General features: G+C 36.7%; 1 protein-coding gene across 10 annotated transcripts in view; it reads left to right on the top strand.

Moving 5' to 3' along the window:
* The window catches only part of RASEF (RAS and EF-hand domain containing), a 37,043-nt gene extending 14,618 nt beyond the window's left edge, over positions 1–22,425 (top strand). For 2 of the 10 annotated variants that reach the window (XM_032676131.1, XM_032676138.1), the window contains exons 5-18: positions 533–610; positions 1,125–1,240; positions 1,932–2,000; positions 2,908–2,992; positions 4,375–4,466; positions 7,049–7,283; positions 8,333–8,470; positions 8,543–8,711; positions 9,650–9,731; positions 12,337–12,451; positions 13,224–13,343; positions 14,329–14,405; positions 15,463–15,501; positions 19,627–22,425. In XM_032676131.1, the coding sequence (XP_032532022.1) occupies positions 533–610; positions 1,125–1,240; positions 1,932–2,000; positions 2,908–2,992; positions 4,375–4,466; positions 7,049–7,283; positions 8,333–8,470; positions 8,543–8,711; positions 9,650–9,731; positions 12,337–12,451; positions 13,224–13,343; positions 14,329–14,405; positions 15,463–15,501; positions 19,627–19,735 (1,524 nt within the window). In that variant the 3' untranslated portion in view covers positions 19,736–22,425. The other 8 variants (XR_004354634.1, XR_004354633.1, XM_032676132.1 and 5 more) reach the window with 8 other exon arrangements.
* The last annotated feature ends 5,222 nt before the right edge of the window (positions 22,426–27,647 follow it).

The raw sequence follows: 27,647 nt of genomic DNA, 5'->3' as shown, positions 1-27,647 counted from the left end.
GATAGTTTGTAATCTGGGCTTAATTTTAACATTAGTTTTTGCTGTAAGTTTTAGCAGAATCATAGCAACCAATATGGATGCATTTTTTATTCTTTATATTGAATTGAACTTGAAATGGCATTTATAGAAATAGAAATTTCTCACAAGAAACATGAGAGGTTGTAGTACAAATACTACACAGCTGAGGTAGTAGTAATTTTTTATAAATTTTTTTTAACTTAGTGGGAATACACCTGTTTGTATCTTCTCAATAGTTGACTTGTGTAACTAGTTATGCATATTTTATACCTAAAGAGTAGTTGAGCAAAATGCTCATTAAACGTTTTTTAATTATTGATCTAAAAATTTTTTAGAAAGCCAGTGATTATTGGAGTAATGCTGCCTACCAGCACAGATGGCAAAACTCTAACTTTTAAAAACTTAAGTAGCTGTAAAACCTTTTGGGGTTACTTAATGTGATTTCCATTAGCTTTTGTGTACTTTGAATCAGAACAATCAAATACATTAATTTTGCATTTTTTTATCTGTCTAGCTGGAGGAGCAATCCAAAAATGTAAATCACAAGGAAGATGTGGGTGAACTGAAAAAAAGAATGCATGAGATGTTCCTGGTAAGAGATTTATTATCATTAACATATTAATCTAGCCTCTGTTTTAGTCTACAATGCGAATTTTTATGTGTTTTGTTGTTGTTGTTGTTGTTTTTGTTTTTGTTTTGTTTTGTTGTTGGTTTTTGTAGTGTTTTTACATTTAATACTGGTAAACTGCAAAGTAAACTTTTAAAGTCATCGATAAATCTATAAGATTCTTCAAGTTGGAAGAGTACCTGTTCTGTATAAATGCATGCACATTCTATATATAACATTTAGAAATGGCTTGAGGCTATATAGTAGTCCCCTTTTTGTGTAACTGAAAAGAAAAATAAAAATTCAAAGGTTTTTGCATGTTAGTTTACTGACTTCTCTGTTGATTTGCTGTTCTTTCATTTTCTTTCTCCCTCTATGGCAAGATTTTAGTGTTTCATTTTTATGTAATTTTGATGATGTTTATTCTACCATTATAATTTATGAACATTTTGTGGAGATGACTGTGACATCTAACATCTAATATCTTCCTTTTTTAAAGGAAAATCAGAAACTTAAGAAAGATCTTTTAGAAGCACAGACAAATATAGCTTTTCTACAGAGTGAATTAGATAGCTTGAAAAGCGAGTATGCAGATCAGTCTTTGAACGCTGAGAGGTAAGTTACTTTTACATGATAATTTTCACCAGGGGAAAAAAATCTGCTCTCTGATGTAGTTATTATGTATGCAGTTGTTTTTTTCTAAATTTGCCATAAAGGACAGGTACATGTTTGACACCATACCATCACTGCTGTTCTTATATCTGAAACAGCAAGTTCTGGATATGATGCAAACTCTTATAATTTTGCAAGAATGTCTGTTGATTTTAGTGGGACTTTAGTTAGGAATGAAATAAGAGTGCAGCATCAGCCAGTTTTTTTTCTCCTTGGCATGCACTCAGATTAATATCTGTTTGAATATTAGGGAGAATAGTTTTGGAAGCCTTCCACATCAATCTCAAGCATTTTTTTCTAAAGTGAGTGAAAGGTGCTTCTAGTTACTGATTTAAAGGAGTGTAAGTGACAGTTTCATTGAGTGCTTGTCTTCAGATAACACAAATTATATTTCAGGGGAAAGGAAGAAATCCATATGATTATTTTGTACTTCTTTTATTTTTCAGTCTTTGTTGAGTTATAACGGCAGAGATAAGTGAAGTCACCAAGTGATCTTACTTTGCATAAAACTGCTTTCAACGTGTCAGCATAAATGTAAACTCTATCAAAAGCAGTATTATAAAAATAAAAGAAAAGGATAACCTGTAAGGTATAAGTTTATTTAAGTTAGGTGTTTGGTTTTTTTCTTTTCCAGAGACCTAGAAATTATCCGAGAATATACTGAAGACAGAGATAATCTGGAAAGACAAATTGAAATACTGCAGTAAGTTTTTAGTAATTCAGTTTTTTATTATCAAATTTTGTCCCAGTGCGTGTGGGGGTAAATATTTTGTATGCAAAAGAGTGGGTTGAGATTTGGAAAAAAAATACAAAGTGAAAATATTGAAATGGTCTGAACTGTCGTGGAAGGTATCATGCTTAATTGTCGTAGATGTTACTTTGCTAGTAAGACCACTGTGTTACTGAGACAGTAATTCTGCATTTATTTTTTTTTTCTTTTCTTAGCCCCAATGAATTTCTTTATGATAAGATGAATGAGATTTGAGTCTATCCATGCTATCATAAAAATTATTGCCTGACTCATTTTTTTTTTATTGCCTTTGCTTCTCCGGTAACTCCCTGTCTTATTTTTGTCTGGGAAGTACTACAAGTGCACAGTATTATACACGAGGTGCACAAATTTTTGCTTTTAAGGAGGGTCACAATGAATAGATTTTTTTATATCTTTAGTTAGTTTCTTTATCCTAAAAAAATTCTTTCTTTCAAGCAGATGAATCACATTTATCCTTAGAGTCACCTCAGCAATATTTAGAGGATATTCACTTTGTACAGAAATGGCTGTACTAGTTGACTTTTTTGGTTTTTTTTTTTTGGTGACCATTTCTACAGTATTTTTTTCCACTCAGGAGACCAGAGACCATGCTGCAGAAGTGAAAACAGGTTTCCTAAGCTGGCACTGGGGACTAAACTTCACTGTGGCTTTTTCACATATAATGATTTTTTTTTAGTATGTGTCAACATGTTTCTAGTTTCATCTTATTCTTTAGTGTTTATCAAAAGAAAAAAAAAAGGGTTTTTTGATAAGTCCTTATTCAATATTTATTTGTGATAAGTTACATAGTTTTCAAGTTTTCTTTACTCCTGCAAGTTAAACTGTGTTTCCTTATTAGATCAGCTAATAGAAAGTTACATGACAGCAATGATGGTTTAAGAAGTGCACTTGAAAACAGTTTCAGCAAATACAACAGATCATTGGTATGTATTTATGATTTTGTTACATTGTACTAGAAGGCGTAAGAATTAACATACCAAATTTAAATTGGTGCTTCAGTGGCTGGGTTTCAGAAAAAACTGAGTTTAAATCAGTGGACTCACTGTGGGGATACTCTTGTGTAGTTGAATCTTGTTAGATTTTACTAATGCGTTGTGAAATAATGGGGTTTTGTTGGATCACAACTGCTTTCTGAGATGCTTTGGAAAGTAGTAATTTTTTGTAATATACTGTGTTCAGATGTATTTAATGAGGTGAATAAAGCAGCAGTTTTCCTTTCAAACTAAAGGAATATGTTTGTATTGAGTTGCCTACCACTGAAAATACACTTTTTCAGAAAACTACCCTTTCTCAATAGCAAGGTCTTCACCTAACCTGGACTTTTGTCCAGGCAAGTCACTGGGAAAATAAATAGCAGGGACTTCTGATAATAAAGACCTTAGTCAAACCCTTTTGGGCTATTACAACTCCATGGGAATCTGTTATAACAGGTGTAACCAGACGTCCTCCAAAACAGAGAAAGGAAGGCTTGAAAATAACTAAAAACCTACTCTACACTGCCGTTTCCCGATCTTGTGAAACCTGTTAAACTCTAAAGCTAATGACTGAGCATCATGAGTAAAGCAACTAACTTTTTTAGAAGGTTGGGGCCTGAATAATGGGCCCTCAAAGACAATACTGGACAGGAAGGAGGAAGATAGGGGTCATTGCCTGTTTCCAGTGTTCCATGCCAATGAACATGAGTGCTTTTTTGCCGATACAAGCTACTAGATATTCACTACAGATACAACAAGAGATACCATTTCCTTCTGTCATGCCCTGAAACAAAAGGGAGCATATTACAGAGAACACAGAAGAAACTGTTTCCAGTGAATAAATGTGTAGAGGCATGGCAAAATATACAGAGTACTCTGTCACATTGTATTAGTTGAGACCTTTCCTTCACTATCTCTCTCAAGAATTAGGAGGTAGCTCTATTGACACTAGCTCAGCCAGTGACATTTCCATTTTATTTTTAGTAGTCAACGTGCCTTGTTCTAAATATTACTTTTCAAAATTTAGCAACTCAGAGTCTTCAGGTGTAGTCAATAAAATAATCTTCTTGGAATTTCCATTGTCTTTTGTGATTGAATGTGGTTAGTAGGTTCAGTATTAAGGCAGCAGTAGGGTCTAAATTTTATTTGTAATAGGCCTTTTGACCCTCATCCCTATATAAAGCATGAGGTTTAATTAAATGTAAGTAGTTAAATACATATTAAAATACACATTTCTTATTTTGATGATGCATATTTCTTTTCACAAGAGATCTGGATGCTTTCACTCTGTTTATCAAACTTATTATGCATTTGTTATGTGTCTGTTGCAGCGGTTAGCAAACACCTCACCAGGAAGTACCAATTCTAGAAGCAGTCCTAAATTTAATGGTGGACATTCTCCTTTAAATCCACAGTATGACAGGTAAGCCAGGCTTGCTTTTGTTAAGACTAGGGCATTACACTTTTCATAGTAGAGCAAATTGCTGTAAAATAACAGAGAGAATAATTCTGACTGAATTAGAAGAAATGTGTGACCATAGCATAAGATCCAAAGTATACTGAAGTCAGTAGGAATCTTTTCAGTTACTTCAGGAAGCTCAGGAAAACTCTTCTCAATCCAAATAATGAATTTATGGAGAGTTCAGACAGCCTCTTGTTGATTTTGGACTGTTTTGTTGTTTTGATTCTAGTTTGATTCTTGATCTCCCCTCCTTGTCTCCAAGAAGCTACAAAAATCTTCTGAGGACCTCTGTTACCTAGCTTACTGAGTACTTAGACATAAAACGTTTTCGGTTGTATGTTCAGCCTGTGTGTCTTGTTTTCCCATGTACTAATTATTACAAATGTGGGCCTAATTCTTCAAAAGAAAAAGCACCCTCATCTCATACTGATGCCAGAGCAGTGAGTGCACTTGGCTATTTGTGCAGTAAAAGTCACAGAGAACAGTAAGATATCTAAATGCAAATATCAAATGGTCAGAGGTATTTATTTTTGTACCTGCTGGATACATGTCATTGATCAGGCCTTCCTCAGATCATTGCAGAGATACTGAAGATACTGGGCAATGGAGACAACCCCAAGCACTATCAATCATGCTATAGTTTCACACTTTTTTTTTTAAACAGCTAGATCTGCCAGCAAAAATGTGTGTCCTTACTCAGTTGCTAGATTATTTTGTCTTCTTTTTCTTTCAGTGGTACTCCAAACCCTAGAGTTCTTAGTAGTCTGTATGTTACATTTACATTTACATTTACAGAGAGAAGAGTATCTTGGATAGGGGTGCTGTCTCTGTGAGATGTGTTTGCTGGCTGTAAAGTTTTGCTCGTCAGAAACTGTTTCCTTCTTAATGCAGCCTCTCTGTTTGGACCCTCTGCAAATTTTGAAAGGCATCCCCTACTAACTTGCATATTACAGAGTAATTTTCTGAAATAAGCTTTAGAGGAAAGCTTATGTGGTAGAAATAAAACTCACTCTTAACAGATGTGACTTAGTATCAAACGACAGACAGTTTGTTTTAGTACTTTGTCTCCTGACAGCAGATCGGCATTAAGAGCTATTGATTTGCATTCTAACATGTTTTGAAGCAATTTGCGCAGGTATGTTTTTTCTTTTTTTTATCTGTAACACACATCTTGGTCTAAGTTGCTTTAAGCACGTATGAAATTCCCAGCATTGAATTCATGGTTCAGTGAGGTTGAAAGTTTGCTACTGAAGACCTTTATTTCAGGGAATGCCTGACAAGCTTAACTTTGTTATAGTATACACTCTTCTTCTGTATTTCAGTGATTTGGTATGGGCTCGTAGGTGCATAAATGCAAAGAGCATGTATGCTGTGATAGTCTAAAGCAAAGATCACGTTCATTCGTGTGATTATTCTTTAGCCTTAAGGTACGTAAGTTAGATAGTTCTGAATGTTATTGCATTGAACAGTGATACCCTGTCACCCCCATTTGGTCATGTGCAGGAATTCAACTCATTATTCACTTCATAATTTGGTGTTCTCCCCAGTGTACTCTGCTGTGCTGTGCCATCACACTGGGAGGTCCCAGCCCCTCTGGGACCAAGTTATTTTTACAAGGATTGATGCTGACCTTGTCTGTTTTAGCAGTTCAGTGCCTCACATCCATTCCCAATACAGCAAAGCCAGACCGTTTCTCTCTTCTGTGCTGTGACTTGAAGACCTTCTTTACCTCACTGTAATTTGTGCCTGTTCCTGTCTTGCTACAGGAGCATAATAATGCTTGTAGCCATCATACATTTTTTTGTAAGATTGATTATTTTAAGATTTACTCTATTAATCTTTCTTTTATGTAGTTTTATTTACATAAATAAAAGCCTTTTTTTTCCTGTAAGCCATACTGGCATTGCTGCATTCATTAAAGTATTTTTATATATTGCAGCATCCAAAATGGAAACGAAAAAACCTTTGAAGAAGGGGTGAGGGAAAAGAAAGGACTTCTGTGTAAAATCTTAGGTTTTACGTAGCCTACCGAACTATAAGAACATGTGTTTCAGTGACTTCTTCCACCATTACTGATCTCCTGAACTTGGCTACTCCCTTTTCTGTATTTATAGCTGTTCCTTATTAGCAGGTGTGCTTCTATGAGGAGGTGCAATAATTTAAATGAGACAGAGTATGTCAAGGTCATTTTATGTCTTAGAATAGGCCAAAAATTAGCTAAACCATTGTCTATAATTTTCTGCCTTTGATGTCTTCATAGTATGTCATTTTTCTGAATGTTCTTAAATAGGTTTTTTTTAGTTAATAAATAGACATACTGAAACATGGGAAGTCATCATCAATAACGTAGATTAAATAATTTAATCTGAGCATTGTAAGAGAAATGATTGAGAAAGAAATTCTTTATAAAGGCAAGATAGGCTTAACATATGGCTTTAACTTAGCATTTCTAAAAATCAGCTGTTTCAGAATGTCTCATATTTTGTTGGGAAAAACAATTGTGGAATAACTTATTCTTTTCCCCTCCAATATTTTCTTATTAGGTCATCTCATTCATCTTGTGTGGATGACGATTTTGATTCTTTAGCTGTTTGCGATCCTATGCAAAAGATAAACTGTGAAGTTGACAGCTTACCTGAGAGCTGTTTTGACAGTGGTTTGTCTACCCTGAGAGATTCAAATGAGTATGATTCGGAAGTGGAATACAGGCATCAAAGGATTTTTCAAAGGTCACAGTGTGTGCAAGAAGGCTTTGGTGGTGATGCTTCTGATACAGATGTAAGTGCCAGATTTACTCCTTCTCTGAGAAAGACCTTTGGTTGGAGACAAAATTAGTTTCCTGGTTTTAAAATAAAATGGATCTTTCTCCATAGAGCAGTTAAAACTAAGTATTTGGGTTGTATGTATTCAAATAAGATTAGTAAAATTGTTTTGAAGAATGCATAAATATTTAGTTCTCTTTAAAATAAAATTTTCATTTTTATATTTTTTGGTAGATTTCTGAGGCAGTAACTTCATTTTTGAACTATGCTTGGTTTTTTAAGGTTGTTAAACAGTTTGGAGAGAGGAGCTCATTTTCTAATGATAAAAAAGCAGATACTATAGAAGTAAAACAGGTTTCCAATCACTTCCTCTTAGTATGCTGTGGCAGTGAAGGAAAAAAGCATATATGAGAAAGAAGAATACTGTTGGTGCATACATTGACTTACACGCTAAGTCTCAGAGAATTTAAAAATGTAAGAAGGTGTCATGCTCATTTTATTGTTAGCAAAATGGAAAGATTTAGTGGTGACTACATAGCAAGACTAGTATCAAACACAGTAGAACATGGGTTTTTTTAAGGCAACTCCTTTGCTGTGCTTTTAGTAAAGACATTTAATCTCTGTGGAGACTATGCTATGAATAGTGTTGATTACAGCTGTGCTGTATTTAGTTTAGCTTGAGTAGTAATATCATAGAGAGTAATGTCTTGTAGGTAAATTCTTAATATTTGTAAAATAGGCTTTGAAATAAAATATTTGTTTATTGTTACTGTTCTTAAGCTGAAATTTTCATATGGAAATTAGTTTACTCTATCAGAAAGAGTACTGAAAGAATGTATGCCAAACCATAAACATGTTTAAGGACAATATGTAGGCTATAGTCAACAGCAAATGGATAAGAATAAGAACAGAATAATCACAGTATTTTTACTAGAACTGCACAGCTCTATTTGGTCATTCATCTCTGTTTAATCCAAATTGTTAAAACAAATGTTTTAATGAATCTTGCCTGTGCCTTTCCAAAAAGTGTACTTTTTTCACCAGAGAATTAATCTGTACTTTCAGGTTCCAGAGATCAGGGATGAAGAAGCGTACAGTCCTGATAACAGTACTGCAGTATTAGACTGGAAGCCCTCACGACCAGTAAGTCGAAGCAGCTCAATTGCTTCAACAAGGAAATACATATCTGCTCTCACTCCCCAGGTAACCAGTTCTTTAGTGGAAAAAGGAAAAAGAGCAATACAGAGAATATACTTTCTATATAAGTTGCAATAGAGGGATTATTTTTATTTTCAGTCAGATGCAACCGAATGCACTCTAAAATACCCCAGTTCAGAGAAGGCTTACAAGATTGTTCTTGCTGGAGATGCAGCAGTGGGAAAATCCAGTTTCCTTATGAGACTTTGCAAGAATGAATTTCGAGGCAATACCAGTGCAACTTTGGGTATAGTTGTTGTTCTTTTAAAGTATTTGAATGAATTTCATTGCTGTTTTGCAGAAATGGGTGAAAAGATTCCATTTGTCATTGCTTGCTAGGGTTGCCTGCATGTACAGACACAGTTTCTTAGGGTGGGAGAGCTAATTGAGTTCTAAAGCTTAGCAGTGCCTAACAGTTGTTTGTAGGTTTGTAGGGTCCCGGTCTAATTTAGTTTTTCTTTACAAAGCCTGTTTCTGAACAACACAAAGCACCAGAAAAGAGAATTTCAGTATAAGGAACTTCTAGTGTTTGTATGAACCTTTTTGCATTTTTATTGCTTTCTTGTTTTCTCAGGTCTTTCCTCTTTCCTTAGTATTTTGTAGTATCCTTTTATGCTATTTTTGTCTCAATTTCTTTGAAGTGTTACTGAAACTTTGGTTTAAATACAGCTAGAGGGATTTCTGACTGACATCTTGTGTATACTGTTATAGCTGTCAACTAGCAAACTTGTCTTAACAATTCGGCAGACTTAATTTTTCTTCCAATTGAATCATAGTTATATATTTGTTTTATTGCCTCTGAGTCAGGATTTTTTTTCCAATTTATCTTTTTCCTCCTTGGCATTTGAAAGAAAGTCTGTTTTATAAAATATTTTTATTTCTTTGATAAAACTGTTCAGCAAAATAAAAGAGAGAGAGGTCTTATTTGCTGTTTGGGATGCCATTTGTATCAATGCTTCTGGGAAAATACTTGGGAAAAATATTTTTTGAAATAGTTTTCTTAAGACAGATACCTTCAGGGGATTATTGCAGTTCAAGAGTATGTGAACAACTGAAATCTCATAACCTATTAAAAGAGATGAATTTTGAAATAACTCTTGTATATAGCATATAACTTTTCATTTTCTGTGTTTTTTTAAAGGTTACTGATGTTTTTTGTTAGACTATACACATCATTTTTTTCAGGTGTGGATTTTCAAATGAAAAGACTAATTGTTGATGGAGAACCTACAGTGCTACAACTATGGGACACAGCAGGGCAGGAGAGGTTAGTGATCCTTCACACTTCTCTATTCTGAATTCTTTTGTTTGTAAAAGTCATTTGCCTTTTTTCGCCTAGGTGAAAAAAATCCACTAATGGTATGGTCCTACAGCAAGTCAATATGGCCGTATGTAAATATCTGTAAACAGAAGCGATTTTTCTCTTCTGAGACTCCAAGACAGGTGCAATGTTTTTTTGTTAGCTTTGGTGATGCTTGAGGTAATCTTTTTTCTCCACAGAGGGAAGTTGTTAAGGTTCACCACAGGATTAATTAATTAAATCCACATGTCCCTCTTTTGCAGTGCAAAAAGATGCACATTGTTTTTCTGTTTTTAGTCTTTAGCTTTCTTTGTCCTTACACACTTTTTAAGCAGGATTTTTCTTAGACATTCCCTTCCCTCCCTTCCCTTCCCCCTCCTCTCCTCTTCTTTCTTCTCCTCTTTGAAAATCCTAGTCCTGATTTGCATTGTATTTAGGATATGAAAACTTCTTCCCAAAAACTTTAGAATTTTGCCATAAGTCTCTTCACAGATTGCTGAATATATATTCAAGATTCTTAAATTATTACATAAAGTTTCTTCTATGTCATCTTTTCTTGAGAGCCATTACTTCTTTACTGACAGCCTTCAGAGTTTATTGAGAGATTAATCTAGCACCTTGGAAGTCACTTTAATCTGTTCATTGACCAAAATTTCTGTTGGGCTGTATGTGCTTACTTTTACCTGAATGAGTGACTATGTGAAGTAGGGAAGTAGTGGCCCAATCATTCTCCTTCCATGTAGTAAATTTGTGAAGAATATTTTAATATCCAGTGTAAATACAAAGTTGCTGTACTTGATTAAATACATTGTGTAAAGTTCATATCAAAGATAGTTAATCCCTAGAATAATTTTATTGGTTTCCTATCTTTTTTCAAAGGAGGTAAAGTAATCCCCTCAATTTAGGAAGTTATATGTAAGTGAATCCTAGAATCATAGAGCCATTAAGCTTGAAAAAGACCTCTAAGCGTATTGAATCCAACTGTTAACTTAATGTCATGGTTTGGGATAGCCCAAAATCCAATTCTCTACCTCCATTCCCCCTCCCACATCTCAACCTAATGTGAGATGGGTTTTTCCAGACAAAACACACCAGACTCAGAATGGGGAAAGGGAATATATTACAATGACTGTACAAATAAATACTACAATACATTATATACAACCTTAGCTATCTCTACTATGACATAAGTATTTACAATGGATCAGATCTCTTCTCCCCTCCAAATAAAAGTCCAGGAGGGAAGAAGGAAGAGATCCTTTCAACTCTCAGAAGCAGCAATGTCTCTAAGGCAGCAGGCTCTCCCTTCTTTTCTTGCAGCAGCTGATAGTTGGATCTCTGCCAGCACACACAGGGGGTATCCCCCTCGGCCACTCCTCTCTCCAAGGAGGGGTCTTCCGTGGCTTCGTCACCCCAGACAAGGTCGTTTCACCAGGTCATATCACGAAGACGCAGGGGGTCTTCGTGACAGTCTGGTATCTCCAGGAGATTCAAGCTCCTTGCAGGGCCTCTGTGCCCTGTCTCAGGCTACGAGCTTCTTTGTAGCTTGCAGCAAGGGAGGGCCTCAAGGCCAACCTCCCACACACCGTCCTGGCTGAGCTCTCAGGACGACCGAGCTTCTTAGCTCCTTTACCCATTTAGGACTTCTAATCATTAAGAGTCCACCCCCTCCATTTTTGGAGGGATCTCCAAGGAGGTTTAGGGGAGTTTTACAGTTCTTACCCCCAAGCTTTCTCTCTGTAGAAACTTAGTTCTGTTCTCTGCTGCTGTTCTTTAGTTCAGGTCTTATCAGTTGGCTTTTAGCCATAACCTCTGGACGCTGCCGCCACTTCTGCTCTATCTCTGCTCACTCACGATGGAAAACATCCCCCAGCTCACAGCTACAGACACATAGTCCAGCTTAACACTGTTCCAAGTTTCTGTAGCCCCCAGCTGGGGCTGGGGGGGCAGAGGCCCCCCCAGAGGGCTCCTGCCCTCTCCTTGTGGCTTTCACAACATGGCCACTTCTTCTAAACTAAAACTACAACTCTTCTCTTCCGTTTGGTTGTGGTATGTTTACATTTTTGCAGGAGCGCTCATTGGACAGAATTTCAAAACTTCCAGGGGTTTCCACCCCTTGGGGTCTACCACTTTTCTTATCCTCTGGGGGAAAACAAAGTCCAAACCACTACACTTAATACTGTTGTATTCACCACTAAACCGTGTCCCTTCCCTGGACAGCTCATTCCAATGCCTGACCACCTTTTCTGTAAGGACATTTAGTGAAGAAAATCTAATCCTCCCTGGCACAACTTGAGAACAGATTATCTGTGATAGATACACTGTAGATTGTTTTGATATACAAAATATTGGTTGTTGTTTAGGACAGAATCCTGCTGATCCTTAGAGAGCACTTGTAGACCTGCATCAGCAGTTTTTGAGAACTACTTAAAAAAGAAGCTATGAGAAAACTGATCATGTAATGTGGAGAGAATCTTACTCACTAGTGAAATTAAGAAATGCTCCATTCTTATTGATGTTAAATTTAATTTTTTTTTAATGTGGCCTTATGCAGACCTTTTTTTTCTTAAAGATTCCGAAGTATTGCTAAATCATACTTCAGAAGAGCAGATGGTGTCTTGCTACTATATGATGTAACATGTGAAAAAAGCTTTCTTAACGTGAGAGAATGGATGGATATGATTGAGGTAATACCCTTTAGTATATACAGCTCATAAGCTATGTTTCACTGCATTGTTAACTTTATTATTTATAAAATTTTATTGTCTGTAAATTGTAGTTAGCCAGACTGCAGGCTCTCATAGAAGTAAAAACTACATTGAAGTCCTAAATGCATCTTGACATATTCAGTTAGCATGCAATATGATACATCTTTGTGTAAAAGGTTGTTGTGGAATCACAACATTTCCTTTGGAAATGAACATGAGAACCCATTTCGGATACCTTCTTGTGGATGGCTTGAGTATTCCTTGGAGTCTTTGTGTTTTAAACCAATATTCTTGTTTTTTTATTTGAATGTGAATTTGCATTTAATGCAAAGGCTTTTTCTCTTGTGCTGAAGGTGTTTAATAGAACAAAAGTGGCAAGCAAAATATTTAGTTCATCTTCTGAAAGCATTTTTTCTAAATCATGGTAGTCACTTTTGCCATAATGATTTTGTCATATAGCATTCGGATGCAATAATTAATTCCATTAGACTAACTTCACATATTAAATGAATTGTCAGGAAGCATCGCTGATAGGAATGGAAGCACGTCTTTGCAGGCTGATGTTTAAGCCGACTGCTTACATATTAAATGGTTTACAAAAAGTTCTCAGCATAACTTTCATAATTAGTCAGCTTTCTCTGATAGTGCACAAGACCTTTTGTGGGAAAGAAATCAGTGTGACATGATGATGTTAGTTACTTTTTTGTATTCTGAGTGTTCTAACAATAAGGAAATAAAATTCTCTTTACAGGATGCAACTCACGAGAATATTCCAATTATGATGGTGGGAAACAAGGCAGATCTCCGTCAAACTGTTACAGAACAAGGGCAAAAATGTGTACCTGTAAACTATGGAGAAAAGCTGGCTATGGTAAGGTCAAAGTGTACCTCTTTAGTATAAAAGGGTCTTAAGAATTTTAATCTGAAAACCACATAAGAAGGTAGTAAACAGAAGTAATTTTCTGGTCATTTGTCCAAATCGAGTATTCATGGATACTTTTCGTTAAAACTATCCTGTTTTGGTGGTGTTTACTGGGTTAAATCACATCTCAGTGTCTAATAAGCTTAATTTTGTTATTGGCTGGGATAGTCTTCTCAGTCTTTTTTGTAAAAAGAGTGGTTGGACTAGGAGACTGAGTTTGCTCGTTGAAATATGAAGCATGCTATTTAGTTAGGCTTTTCGACTGGCTTGTGTCTGTCCTGGTTTTAAGTGGAATGATTTCACTTCAAGAGGCTAGCTTGTATTTCTACCGCATGTGCAGAAACAAAAAAGGAATTCTCTGCTATGAATAGAAGTGTGGACAATTTTTTTTGCATGTATTTATATGGGGGCTAAGAGATGCATAAATCCTATATTTGGCAGAAAAATATAGAGAATCTTAAGAGTCTTGAGTCTCTAAGTGCTTGTACAATTGTTTGATTGAACTGTGGCAGATACCATGTCTGTAACTTATGGAATTATGTTTTTGGTTAACCTAGACTATTGGATGCTGTAGTTTGAGTAACTAACAAGCTAGATTGAGTAACCTGTCCTAGGAACTCTCTTCATATTTTGCAATCTTGTGAACAAGAAGATTGAGTTTGGAGTTAAGAACTATGATATGTTTTTTATTCAGTTTATTAATTCAGACTGTACTGAATATAAAACAGATATAATTAAAAAACAATTACTGTTTTCTTTCACAGTACTAAAGTGAATATTTTGGAGAATTAAGAGCATTAGAAGAAATCCTGTTGATTTAAATGTGTATCATCATTGTTTTGTGTTACTGAGGAAACCATTTGTAAATAAATATACATGTTCTCATGGGAACCATTTCAAATTAGTTGGCTTAACATTTTATTTTTATTCGTAGACTTATAATGCGCTATTCTGTGAAACAAGTGCTAAAGATGGATCTAATATTGTAGAAGCAGTTCTTCATCTTGCTCGGTAACATTATTTCTTTTTTCAAATAAACACAACTGAGTATATTTTGTAAAAAGGATATAATATGTGAATATACATACAAAGTCATACATGTAGTTTTAAGATTGTACCAACATAAACAAAAAAAAAAATTAAAGAGAATACCATGTTGAATTGTTATAGATAAATGAGGGACAGGATTTATTTTCAGTTTAACAAGTAACATTTTTGCTTGCAAATGTTACAAAGCTGTCTCAGTAATTAATATTCAAATTAGAGCTCAGTTATGGAGCCCACCGTTTTAAAACCTATTTGGTGAATGAATTACATTTTTAATTGTACATGGATTTACTTTCCTAATTCTCTCTTAAATTATTTTCAGATGTGTGTAATTCTATGTATAATTAATTTTTAATTCTTTCCAATATATTAATATATGCTCAGTTCTGTTACTGACCATTCTAATTACACATTTTGCTTTGATGTCCCTTTCTCTGAATTACTTACAAGATAGAAATTCTTTGTATATTCATTTAGTGCCCTGGTATTTCTGTGATAATGTGTGAGCCAAACATTACACTTCCATTACCTTTCCAAATAATTTTTGATTACAGTATAATTTTTCAAGGCTGATGTTCTGTAATCAGTAATCACTCATGCATGCGCAGCTTTTAAGCCCGCATTCATAAAAAACATCCAACAATGTGCATTTTTCTTCTGAAGATAAATTTATACTTGAAACAGAAGTTATTTAGTTTTATGCTTTCAACTGTGAACATATTCTGAAGCAAATAAATAAAAATTCTCAAAAGAAAAAGAAAGGCATATCAGAACATTGGGGAGTTATTAGGTATTAGGTATAATTGTCTTTTTGTGACCAACTGTGAAATGCACAGAAATATCCATATGATTCCAAAATTAGAAACTTATGAGATGTTGATTCTGTGCACTAACTCCATAGTTTTAGCCATGCAACAGATGGCTAAAAGCTCTGTAAGATATAGTGGGAGAAACAGAACAGTGAACGTGGATAGAAATATTATAATTGAGTGCATTTTTTGTTTGGTGATTTTCTTTACAGTGAAGTGCGAAAACGAAGTGATAATCAAGATGATACGAGGTCAGTAACCAACCTGGCTGGGACACCTGTCAAAAAATCAGCACTGACAAAAAACTGTTGCAATGTTTAAGAGACACATAATTTTCCTGACTTAAATAACTCGTGTATTAAAAAGAACCAAAACCAAACAACAAAAACCAAACCAACAACCAAGCCAAAATATTTCAATAATGTTTTCTTTTTATTGTGGATTTATACATTTGTGTTTAGAAATTGTGCATTATGTTAAAAATCTGGACTCTACTTTCTATTCATTCTTATTTGTGCAATTACTTCACTCCATAGACTCCGGTTTCACTTGTCTGAAGTAATATAATATAATGAAATGAGCTGAGAATGAGTGCTGCAGTAGTCACAGCATACAACATTGCAATACATGTTGTTGTCTGTACCTGCTTGTTTCTTTATGGCGTGAGTATTTCAGAACTTAGTAGTATCATATGTTACTCATAGGTAAAGAGAAAATTACCGCTTTAATTAATCTTTTTGCTCATGTCTGTTTATCTAGTTTTTGAGGCCTTCAGTTACGTGTTGAGGAAACATTTCTTAAGAAAACTCCAAACCATTAAAAGGCTGCCCAGGTCCATGTAAACCCTAAGTTTAGGGCATGAAGCAGAATGATCTCTGTCGGGAGAAGACAGTGGCAGGTGCATGGGGTTCTGGTGTACTTTCTCAAAAGCTGGTGAGTTAGAATGTGTTTTGTTTTGGGAGTTGGGGTTTGTTTCAGAACAGAGAAGTATACTTTACATCTGATCTGACACAGCTTGGAGGTGAAAGAAGCATTTGTGTGGACTGTTACCATTCAAAATTCCAGAGAGAATGTAACACCTGTTATATTCATTGCTGAAATGAATTAATGATCCAACCTGCCTGTTTGTTTAGACTTTATCATTATTAGTATTACAGAGTGATAGGGATTGTAATTTTCCCCTTGTTTTTCAAATGTCTTCCGTTCAGTCAATAATTGAGGGATTGTAATAATACATAGGAGTCTGATTTAATGGATTTTTTTATCATTTTAAAAGTTTTAGACTATGTGAAAGAATTGCTGCACATGCACAAGCATCTGTATAAGCTGTTCATTAAAAGAAGACTCTGAAATGAACCGCAACCACTTACCTTATTGAGAATTCCTTTACCTGATTTTGGGAAAGTTCTGAGAAACTCAGCAAGGGGTGGTAGCTTTAAGTGTCAGCATCTCTAAAAACTGAGTTATTATTGCTTAAAATAGTTCCAAAGAGTTCTACGGTACAGTAAAAATTGTAGGTATTTATACAGTTATCTGTCATGGTCCAGTTCTTCTTAGCTTTCACTAATTTTGATCAGAATGGGATCTTTTCAGAACCAGCAGGTTTGTCTCCTCTGTATCTATTAATAACACATCTCCAGGCTAGATTCGTAAATCAACCTTGGATAAAGTTTTATGGACTGATTGGAAACCCATATGACTAGCAGCAGTTACTACATTTTATCAGCATTGTATTTGAACACCGTATAGTCTGTATTGTGTTACCTGTTGTATAAAATGTAGAATTGTCAAAACCAGGATGATTCGTAATTTACAAAAAAAAAGTTTGAAGTAGGAAGGGCAGTGTTTTTAGGCATCCTTTCAAACTCTTACCAGAGCAGTTACTCCTCAGGTAGTTATGTGGAAGTTTGTTCTTAACAAGAGAGAAGAATCTAGTACTGGAATGAATGAGACATTTTATTTCACAGTACAGCAATTTAGCTCTAAAAGAGAAACATATTTGGTAGTTTGGGGTTTTTTTAAGTACTAAGAGAATCTTCACACACTACTTTATTCCATGTGGGAGACTTCAGGGTTGTAGCATCTTCCCACACAGCAGTACAAGAGGCCTCACTGTAGTCCTGAGACTTATCTGGAGCTGATGGCAGAGAACGAAGGACACTCAGGTGTATGAGAAATATGCTTAGTCACATACATTTTGTCTGCTATTAACCCTGTATTATTTAAACAAGAAAGTTACAGTTCCAATTAGCTTTTCTGTTGAACTGACTGCATTGATGAGGGCCTCTTCTGTGTCCTTCTCTCTCTTCATTAGTGAAATTGAAGAAGTATTAATTGGATTGTATTTACTGATAGTTCTTCCTGCAGCAGTAGGGAGAAGAGAGGAAGATGATCCAGTGCTTGGTTTCTAAAGTGTGACCTTACAATATGTAGATATTTGCATTTTCTCAGGATAAGAAGGTCATGATTATAAGTTTCCTGAAAAATCCATGTACTAAGAGCCTCAAAAATAGTCAAGAGACAGAAGAACTAACTAAAACTTTCATTCAAATAAAAGGGAGAGTTCCTTGGGCATTCCCCCAGTGAGGTCTCTCAACTTCACAGGGGTCGTAGCCTCTTTTATCCACTCTGCCCAAAACTCAGGTCCCTCCCCGTTTCTCCATTGAGTGAGGTATTCCGGGGTTACAGACTTTCTGACATGCCTACTACGTGTCCCCCATTACATGCTCATTAAGGGCTTTGAGGGTCCCCAACATTTTCAAAATGGAGGTTACTGCATATTTATCCCTTGCTGCTGATTGGTCTCCATGTTCTGGGCACTGTATTATCTCATGCTGGGCAACTAAATAACTTTTCTATCCCCTACTACTAAGTTAACTGTGACTACTACAAACTTTGCAAGAACATTCTACTTATTCCTAATAATCCTCCCTTTTTTTTAAAATTATGTTCTTGCAAAAGGGAGTACCATTTTGTTAACAGTTGTCTCTTGATCTGCTTCGATGTCTAAGGTTAAAGTTTCTTGAGAATGAGTAGTTGGTAATTCTTACTTCCACACTATTTTCAGAGCCATTATTTGTGTCCTTTAATTACCATTTCAGGGTCATTAGCCATAGCTACTATTTGCATCCTCTTCATCACATGTGCAATAAGTTGCATAAGACAAGGAATCATACAAGGCAGGAAAATTAAGGTAGCTTGCCTGCAAAAAACAAAGAATAGTATTTTCTTTATTGCTGGTCCAACTGCAAGCCATGAAAACATATCTATGCCCCACTCCTTCCAAGTTTCAACTGGGACATGGACTAACTTTCAGATTTGTTTTGTTATTTGTTTTACTGTTTTTCCGTTGTCATCGATTTGCAGGCAGCAATTTGAGTTATTTAATTTTCCACATACTCCACTTTCCACTGCTAACAAAAAATCAAAAACCATTTGGTGTTTAAAGTTGGCAGTTCTCATTTGGATTACTTGGTCTGCCAGCAAGTCTTAAGACATTAGCTGTTTGATTGGCAATAATCTCTAATATAGTTTGGAGTCAAATTATATGATTTAAATTATAGATGGGCTCTCTTGTTCCATGAATCAATTCATGGGGATTCTGTGATATTGTTATCCTGTGGCTGTTAGCTGGGACAAATGGGTTTGCACACTTCTGGGATCCCAGGAGAAATGACACTTTATTAATATGGCTTCCGCCTTATATATGGTAGGGTAAGAACTTGCAAGGAAGATGGTGTAACTTAGGAGGAGTAAAGGAGGAGCATGCAAAATAGGAGGATGACACAACCATATAGGGAAGGGTTCTGCAATGCAGGAAAGATTTATCAGTGAGAGGGCAGGGTTCAAGACCATGAGGGATAAGGGAATTTTCCAGAATTTACAGTCCACTGTATATATCTATAGGGGATTATACAATAAACTGAGAAACATAATGTGAAATCTGAAATGCTTATTCTTAAACGGTTCATATCCATTCATACGATGGTCTCATCTTCACAGGGAATCTCGGGCTCAACACTTCTCTTCCAATCTTCATATTCATCTTCTCCCACATTATCCCAACAAGGATCCTGAAATACGTATAGTGGTGGGCCGTTAGGAAAGGAAAATACTCTTTATTTTCAAGTCCCAGAAGATCAGGAACTCTGTGATGGTCCCTTGTCCAGTGTAAACTGGGCACTTAAAGGACACTGTTGGATCAACAGTGACCAACACACATATAGAAGATTGCCTGAAAATTGGACAAGGAATTTGTTTTGTAGGATGTATTAAACCTTATTCTTTTTTTTTAAGCCATATACAGTTTGGGAATTAAAGTATATGATGATTGAAAAAAAAAAACAACAAACGAGAACTTAATACCTCCCTTACAGGAGGAAGAAAACAAAAAATGGAAAAAGAATGAGTGGACTTCTCAAAGGATTATTGAGCATTATGGACCAGCTATTTGGAACTTTGAGCTTTTGCAATTTCTTCCCCTAGCGCTAAAAATCTGTTTCCTTCTATTTGACCAGCGCACAGGTGATAACAAAGAAACAGGATCAAAAGTTTTATCTTCATTTGACTGTCGATAGGAGGGTCCATTTGAGTAGACCTTAAGTAGATGCTCAGTGGGTAGATGCCGGAACTTCTTCGTAAATCAACACAGACGCTTCTACTCATGGTTTCTGTGTAGTATAAGTTTAGGCTTTCCTTCTTTCTCTTCTAGTTGTGAAGTCCAGAACTCTGGTGCTCTAGAAGGTTTCACTTGTGTATGGTGAGTCCACCCATCCTCAGCAGTCTTAACTACTGTGTCTGTGGTCAGTAACACCTAATATGGTCTGCGCCACTTTCCCACCAGCGGTGTTTGCAGTCCTTAGCTAGAACCCAGTCTCCTGGCCGGATGTCGTGAACTGCGAAATCCAAGGGTAGAGTTTGTGCCAGCTGGGCTTCCTGTTGAAGAGATTTTACAACAGACAGTATTCTGGCCACATGCTGCTTTATGAACAAATCAATAATTTCTATTCTGCTTTCTTTTTGTAACCCAACCGGTAAGGGATTCCAGACATTATCTCAGATGGAGATAACTTAAGATTTTCTCGATGTTTAGCTCTTATCCTTGCTAAAGCTATGGGTAAAAGCTGAGTCCAGGGCATTTTTGTTTCCATTACTAATTTTAAAAGATATTTCTTGATCTCTCCATTCATACATTCTACTCATCCAGAACTTTGAGGGTACCATGGAATATGTAAAGCAATGTCACAAAAGGCTCAGTGTCAAATACATTTTAAGAAAGGTCTCTGCTAGTGCTCAGGAGCCTCAATGACTCCCTTCATGAAGTTGTTTTGATATTTGTAAGGCCAATGCCTTCGGTATCCATTGTTTACCCTTTTTTGTGAACCAATTTTCCCCTCTATTTTCTGCTCCACTGTTTTTAATTGTTTCCAATTCTTGTGGCAAGAAGGACATTCCTTCTGGCAATAGTTGAGTCACTGGTAGGAGGGGAAATACTTCAGATACCTCAAGCAAAAGTGCTTTTTTCCAGACCTCTTCATGTGCTAATCTATTACCAATCACTTCTACAGAAGCTTTTTGTGTCCCATTTGATGTTCTTTAACATGGATCACTGCTATGTGTTGAGATAAATTCATGGCTTTCAATAATCTCTTTATCAAATTCTCATATGCTAGCGCCTTGCCTCTACAGGTTAAAAATCCCCTTTCTTCCCGTAATTTCTCAAACACATATGCATATTTGGAATCCATATAGACATTGACTGCTTTTTCCTGGTGTATTTCACAAGCTTGTATCAGAGCAAATAGTTCAGCTGTTTGTGCTGACTAGATATAAGGTAATCTACCACAGTCTTTTAACTGTTCTTCTTCAGTTATAGCATATCCAGTATAACGCTTCCCTTCTATCACTTGTGAGGATCCATCAGTAAACACATTTTGTCGTCTAGATAGTGGACCATCTGTTTGGTCAGTTCTAGCTCATGTTTGAAGACCTATTACCTGAATGCAATCATCAACTATTTCAGGGTTTTGTTCATCTCTGTTTAAACAAGAAGCTGGACTGAAACTTTTTCTACCTTTGCTTTCTAAATCATCTTACTCCGTTAGACAAGTTTCATACTTTAACAATTGTGCATTAGTCATCCATTTAGAACCTTTTTCTGTTAATAATGCTTTAACTTGGTGTGGGACTCTTAACTACTAAATGTCCTCCATTAGTTAGCTTTCTGCTGCAAGCACCATTTGAGCTGTGGCTGCATGACTTTGAAGGCAATGTGGCCATCCCGTAACTGCTGTGTCATAATTTAGAGAAATAGGCCACTGGCCTATGAGAACCACCATGATCTTATATTAACACTCCTTTTGCATGTCCCTGGTTAACATCTACATATAATGCAAATTCTTTGTTCAGATCTGGAAGAGCTAGGGCAGGAGCTTGAATTAATTTACTCTTTAGTTACTGAAAACTCCTTTTCCCTTCAGGTATCCACATAATTACTTCTGGATTTTCTTGAGTCAACAAATCATACAATGGTCTGGCTATTATTGAAAAATCTTCTGTCCAAGTCCTACAAAATCCCACTAATCCTAAAAATTCTTTCTTCATTTTTGGAAGAGGAGTTTCCAAGATTCCTTTAACCCTTTCTGGATCTACACATTGTGATCCATGCATTATAATATGTCCTAAATACTTAACTTCTGTCTCTGCCATTTGATCTTTCTTTTCAGAAATTCTTAGTCCTTTTTCAGCTAGAAAGTTAAGCAGTTTCACAGTAGTATCTTCTACTTGTAAAATTATCTACATACTGCAATAACCTTACTTGTGGAGGTAATGAGAATTCATTTAAAAGATTTTTTAAAGCTTGTCCAAATAAAACCGGTGATTCAGTATATCTTTGTGGCAGTGCGGTCCAAGTAAGTTGCTGTTTAATTACTTTCCCTCCTTCTTCTTGTTCCCACTCAAAGGTAAAGTATGGCTTACTATTGTCTGTAATTGGACAACCAAAATGCATCCTAACACAGAATAATAACAGTGAGAAGAGGGAATTTGATTGAGAAAAGTATGAGGATCAGGAACCGTAGGGTGTCTAGGCTTATCTATTTCATTAATTGTTCTTAAATCTTGAACCATTTGGTAACTTCCATCTGGTTTCCTCACTGGTAAAATTGGGGTGTTATAAGGAGTCTAGTGGTTAGGATGCGGCGCTTTCACCGCCGCGACCCGGGTTCGATTCCCGGTCAGAGAAGTCCCCCGGGCAGATGGAGCTCGTCAGCCCTGTAAGGCCATCCATCTAAGAGAAGGTCACTCTAAACAAACCTACGTCCTGAGGACCTCACTGCCACCGTCCAAGCTTGCTCGGCCCTGGCAGACGAACCTTAGGATTAAAGGGTGGGCTCAGCTCAGCGCACACTGTGTCTCACCTAAAAAATCCACTGCGCAGGCTCGAAGGGTAAAGACCTTTCCCAAATCTTCGTTCGCGAAGACTGGCCATACCACATGGTTCTAACAAGCTAGCTTGTAATAACGGTTGGATTATAGGTTTTAACCTTTCTCTTCCTTCCATTGAATGAGGTACTGCTTCTGGGATACAATCTGATCCTGATGCCTTAAAGTAATCTGTTCTATATTTAATTTTCCATATTTCCCAGGTACTGCCCACATATTGGGGTTTACTTTTTCATAAGCCCCTGATGATAGCTTATGGAGTGTAATGATTGTATTTGCTTCAGTTTTATCCTTCACAATATTAATTTGCATATCCACTTTTGCCATCAAATCTCTCCCCAGCAGATTACAATCACAATTTGGAACAAAAAGGTCATGCATTTCAAATTTATTTTCTGTGTCAGCTGGTATAGGTTCCAGTATATGTCCTTTCTCATCTTTCCCACTTACCTGTTGAATAGTTAAACTTCCTTTTGATAACCAACCTCCTTTTGGCATAAAATTCAGTGTAGATCTAGAAGCCCCAGTATCCACTGAAAACTGCACTACTTCTCAATCAGGGCCCAGTAGGCAGTTTATCAAGGGTTCCATGGTGGTGGGCTCATAATATGAAGGGAACCCATGACACCCCTAGCAATCCATTTCCATTTAATGGTGGATCTCCTCCTCTTCTTGATCTGTCTGCTTCTGTGGACATTCTTTTTTTCCAATGTCCCTCTTTCTTACAGATTGCACTTTGGTTCCTCCGTAACTTAGGTCGTACTTGAGCTTGATTAGAAGAGTGAGGGGTATTGTGAAAGGATCTGGGGGTCCAGTCTCTCCCTCTTGCTTCCCCTAGTCCTCTCTTTCCTCCTCATTTAGGTTGAAGAATCTTGGCCATTACCTTAGCCTTTGTTTTGGCTTTCTCCTTGTCCTTTATTACATAAACTTGTGTTTTTCATATTAGATCTTCTAAAGATTTATTCTGCTACTCTTCTTCTCTTTGAACCCTTCATCTTATATCAGGCCGTGATTGAGTGACACGTTGTACCTTCAATGAAGTTTCAAATGCAGGGCTTTCAGGGTCTAACCCTCCCTGTTTCCTCAAGGCATCCCTAAGCCTTTCTAACCACTGGGTGGGGCTCTCATCTTTCTCTTGGTGTAGAGACTTAGCTTTAGACACATTACTCGTTTGTGGCACTGCTGTTTTTATTGCTCTAATTAAATATGTGTGATAATCTCTTAGATGACCTGACTGCACCTGGCTGTTTGGGTCCCAGTTGGAGTCTGCTTGTGGAACAGCACTCACTGTCCACAACAAGACCATTCTGTCCTATTACACCCACAGCTTGTGGGTGCTCATCTTCCCAGGTTTGCTGTGCCTTTTGTAAAATCATTCACTTTTCCTGGAATCCAAAAAAGATTCCTAGGAAGAAATCTCAGTCTTTCCAAGTGTAATCTGCATACCCTAAATATTCGTCTGTTCTCTCTCCTACTCCTGTAGGATCCTCCAAATGAAATGAAAGCCTTTTCTTCAATCCTGAGTTGCTAGTGGCACTATTACAAACCTAAAACCTCCTCCTTGGCCTCCTAATGGGACCCGTCTCAGTGGCATTTGCAAAACTCTTTCTCCAGCAGCATACTGTGTTCCTGCTCTTGTCTTTGGGGGAGACAGGATTGAATTGCTTCCCACCTCCCCTTCCCGCAGCATCTGCAAACCCCCCTCTTTGACAGGAAACCGAATTCCCACCCTTGCCTTTGAAGCAGACAGGGTTGAGTTACTTCCTCCCTCCTACTTCCTGTCACCCTCCATCCTTAGGGCGCTGAGAATTCCCCGATCCCTTTCCTGTGGACAACTTCGTGGTTCTAACCGTCTTCTTGATAAGGTGGAAGCAATACTTGCAACACATCCCACTTTAAATTTTTTTCCTTCTCTCTCTCACCTTCTCTCCAATTTTCTCTTTCCCTGAGAATTCTCTTTTGACTACATGTCACCACAACTTCTCTCAGTTGTTTCCATCCCACTGTCATCCAAAAAGACACACAGAGTCTGAATAAGATCATCATCATGAGACCTAAAATGTGGCCACCTAAACCCACGAGGTAGTGAGTACTTTGGCCAGTGAAAACAACAGTATTTTACCATTAATTCCTTAGTCACCCCTTCTGGTGAATTTATACTGTCCCAAAATTCCAGCATTTTACCCAAGGGACTGTGTGGAGGTACACAAGGGTCGTCACCCTTTCTGCCAGATCCCTTACCTGGCTTTTTGCTGTCTCTGGGCCCTCTCTTTTTACTTCCCTCAGTTCCTGTTACTCATTGGGTGAGATGTCTCAGTCCTTTCCCTGACTCCTTTCCAAATCAAAACAAATGTTCCTTTATCTTATTGTCCTCTCTCATCTGTCTCTGGATAGCCTTGGGAACCCAAACACCTGTCTCATTTTAGCCTCTAGTGAAAGCAGCCGATCACCGAAACTGTTGATGCAGCTCCATTCATCAGCCCCTGCCCTTGGAGGGTGGAGTCAATCCTGGACAAGAGCCCCCATTTATTCTGAAAAATCCAGGTACTAAGACCCTCAAAGATAGCCAAGAGACAGAGGAGCTAACTAAAACTTCTATTTGAATAAAAGGGACAGTTCCTTGGACAATCCCCCAGCGAGGTTTCTCAACTTGATAGAGGTTGCAGCCTTTTAATATAAGCTGTTACTTACATTCCAAAATATTTCTCCTTCAGTGTTGTTACTTGTTACCTCTTGTTAACTCTAGGGCTTAAACTGAGGCTCACTGTTCTTTGTGTCTGTCCTGAGCTACTGTATTTGACTAGCTCTGTGGTGTTGGCCTGCAGTAAATGAGATGAAATATACTTTCCTCAACCTTGTTGACATTCCTACATGAGCAAAGCATTTTGGTTGAATACAGAGAATCACATCAAGTTGTTTGCAGAAAGAATTTTTGGAAGTGGTTTTGTACAACGTCCCAAGCAGAGATGGACTTTTGCCAGCCCTAGATCAGGTTAGCTGTGGGTTTGGCTATCTAGGCTCTGAAAATCTCCCAGGACAGAGATACTGTCACTGTTCTGGGCAACCTGTTCCCATGGTTGCTCTCCCCTTCTGGATAAACGTTTCTCTCCATGTCCAACCTCAGTTTCCCAAGTGGCTACAAATTAGTAGCAGTTCCCCCCCTCATTATATTGACTCCTTCTACTAAGAAGAGTTTAACTGCAATCTTGATGACTCACCCTTTTGGTATCTGTAGATCACCCTTATTGTTCTCTTGACTAGTGTAAGAACATCAGGACAACCTCTTGCAACCTCTTGCAAATGTGAGTTCCACATCCTAGAATTAGTAGCATATGTGCATGTGTAGTAATTGCTTTCGTATCTAATATTTTTATCGTACTGAGAGTGCCATGTTAATGTCCATGCCTGTAGAGAGGCTTTTTGAAGGATGTGAGTGCAGGGACCTGCCTTCACACCTGTTTTTCTTTCTCTGCAGGATTAGGCCATTGATATTTTGGGTACTTTTTTTTTTCATTTATTTTAATGACCAAAATCTATCTTGTGTTATTTAGCCAAATTATATAACCTGAGTTCCTTTTTTAAGCTTTGTAATTTTTTTGTAAAGCAACTTTAATTTGAAACAGTGTTGTTTTTTAAATAAGATTCAGGGTTGAAAACTGTTAACTATAACAAAGTTTTACCTTGAATTAAACCTATAGTCAATGTTTAGAAGACTTAGAAAGCACTACCAAATGGGGATATAGCTATAGCTCAGTTGGAACTGGTTTTGGAAATCCCGCGATGATCAGCTCCATCATGTCTTTAGTGTTCACATAATAACATGTTGAATTCATGTTAAAGCAAAAAAACTTGGAAACATATTTAAATTTAGAAATTAAAGCACATATTTATACAATGCACAAATTTTTACATTGTTTTGCTTTGAAGGGCTATCTTGCCTTCAGCCTGAGGGTAAAATGGCATACATCAGCTTTATGCTCTGACATGATTGCACTATTGTTCTTTGAATGTTTTTATGGTTTTGTTCAGTACGTAAGAACTGTTAATTTAATTTTACAAAGTTATTGTTTCAGTTAGTGGCTGTACTCCCTTAGTACATGTATTTATTTGAAAAGGAAAGGTTTTTCATATTTGTCCTCATAATCTGTAACTAAATTATTTCTATTCAGTTGATGTGGAAGCATTGTTTTATATTGGGGTTTTTGACCCTTTTTAATTGTAATGTAGTACACATTTCTTAGGCAATCATTTCTGTGAGACACTTATAAAAATATTTTGATCACATAAGTTCTTGTAACCACTTTGTGCCTGTTTAGCATATATTTGTCTTGATAAGACAAGCTGCAGCTTCTTAGTACAGTTATGGCCTTATATGCCTTTAAGTATTTTTCTGTGTAAGTAACTACTTTTGTATTGACTACAAAATCCTCTATTATTTTAGGGAAAAAATTACAGTTATAAGTCTCTATGGCATGTTAAAATGTACTTCAAGGAAAATATCTATGGGCCACTCCTGCAAGGACCATCATGTAGATGTGCCTACATGTAGATCCCCAAATGTGCATACATGTAGATCTCCAAATAAAGTAATAGGTTCTGTGCTAGTGCAAGCAATCCATATATAGATCCTTTTAAAGTGGTTTTCTTTTTTTCCTCAATCCGCTGCTCTACAGCAATGCTAGGCAATGTTTTAGGGAAAAACACTACAGTTAAAGATCCCTAATTCTTAAACCAAAGGGACAAATATATTCATATAGTCAAGGCACTTCATTGTATTTAAAAGAAACATATTTCCAAGATGTTTCTGGCTGTTTTAGATAATTATAAAAATGAATCAATATTTCAAGTGCAGTTCAAATGCCCTTTACCACTACCTCTGCTAGACTTGATATGGCATGTAATGCTATTCCTCTGACCCTATCTGGGCTACTTATGTGTTAGAGAAGCTTTTTAC

The sequence above is a fragment of the Chiroxiphia lanceolata genome, chromosome Z, assembly GCF_009829145.1.
Source record: "Chiroxiphia lanceolata isolate bChiLan1 chromosome Z, bChiLan1.pri, whole genome shotgun sequence".
In the NCBI taxonomy this organism is placed as follows: domain Eukaryota; kingdom Metazoa; phylum Chordata; class Aves; order Passeriformes; family Pipridae; genus Chiroxiphia; species Chiroxiphia lanceolata.
This window is presented reverse-complemented; position numbering and strand designations above follow the sequence as displayed.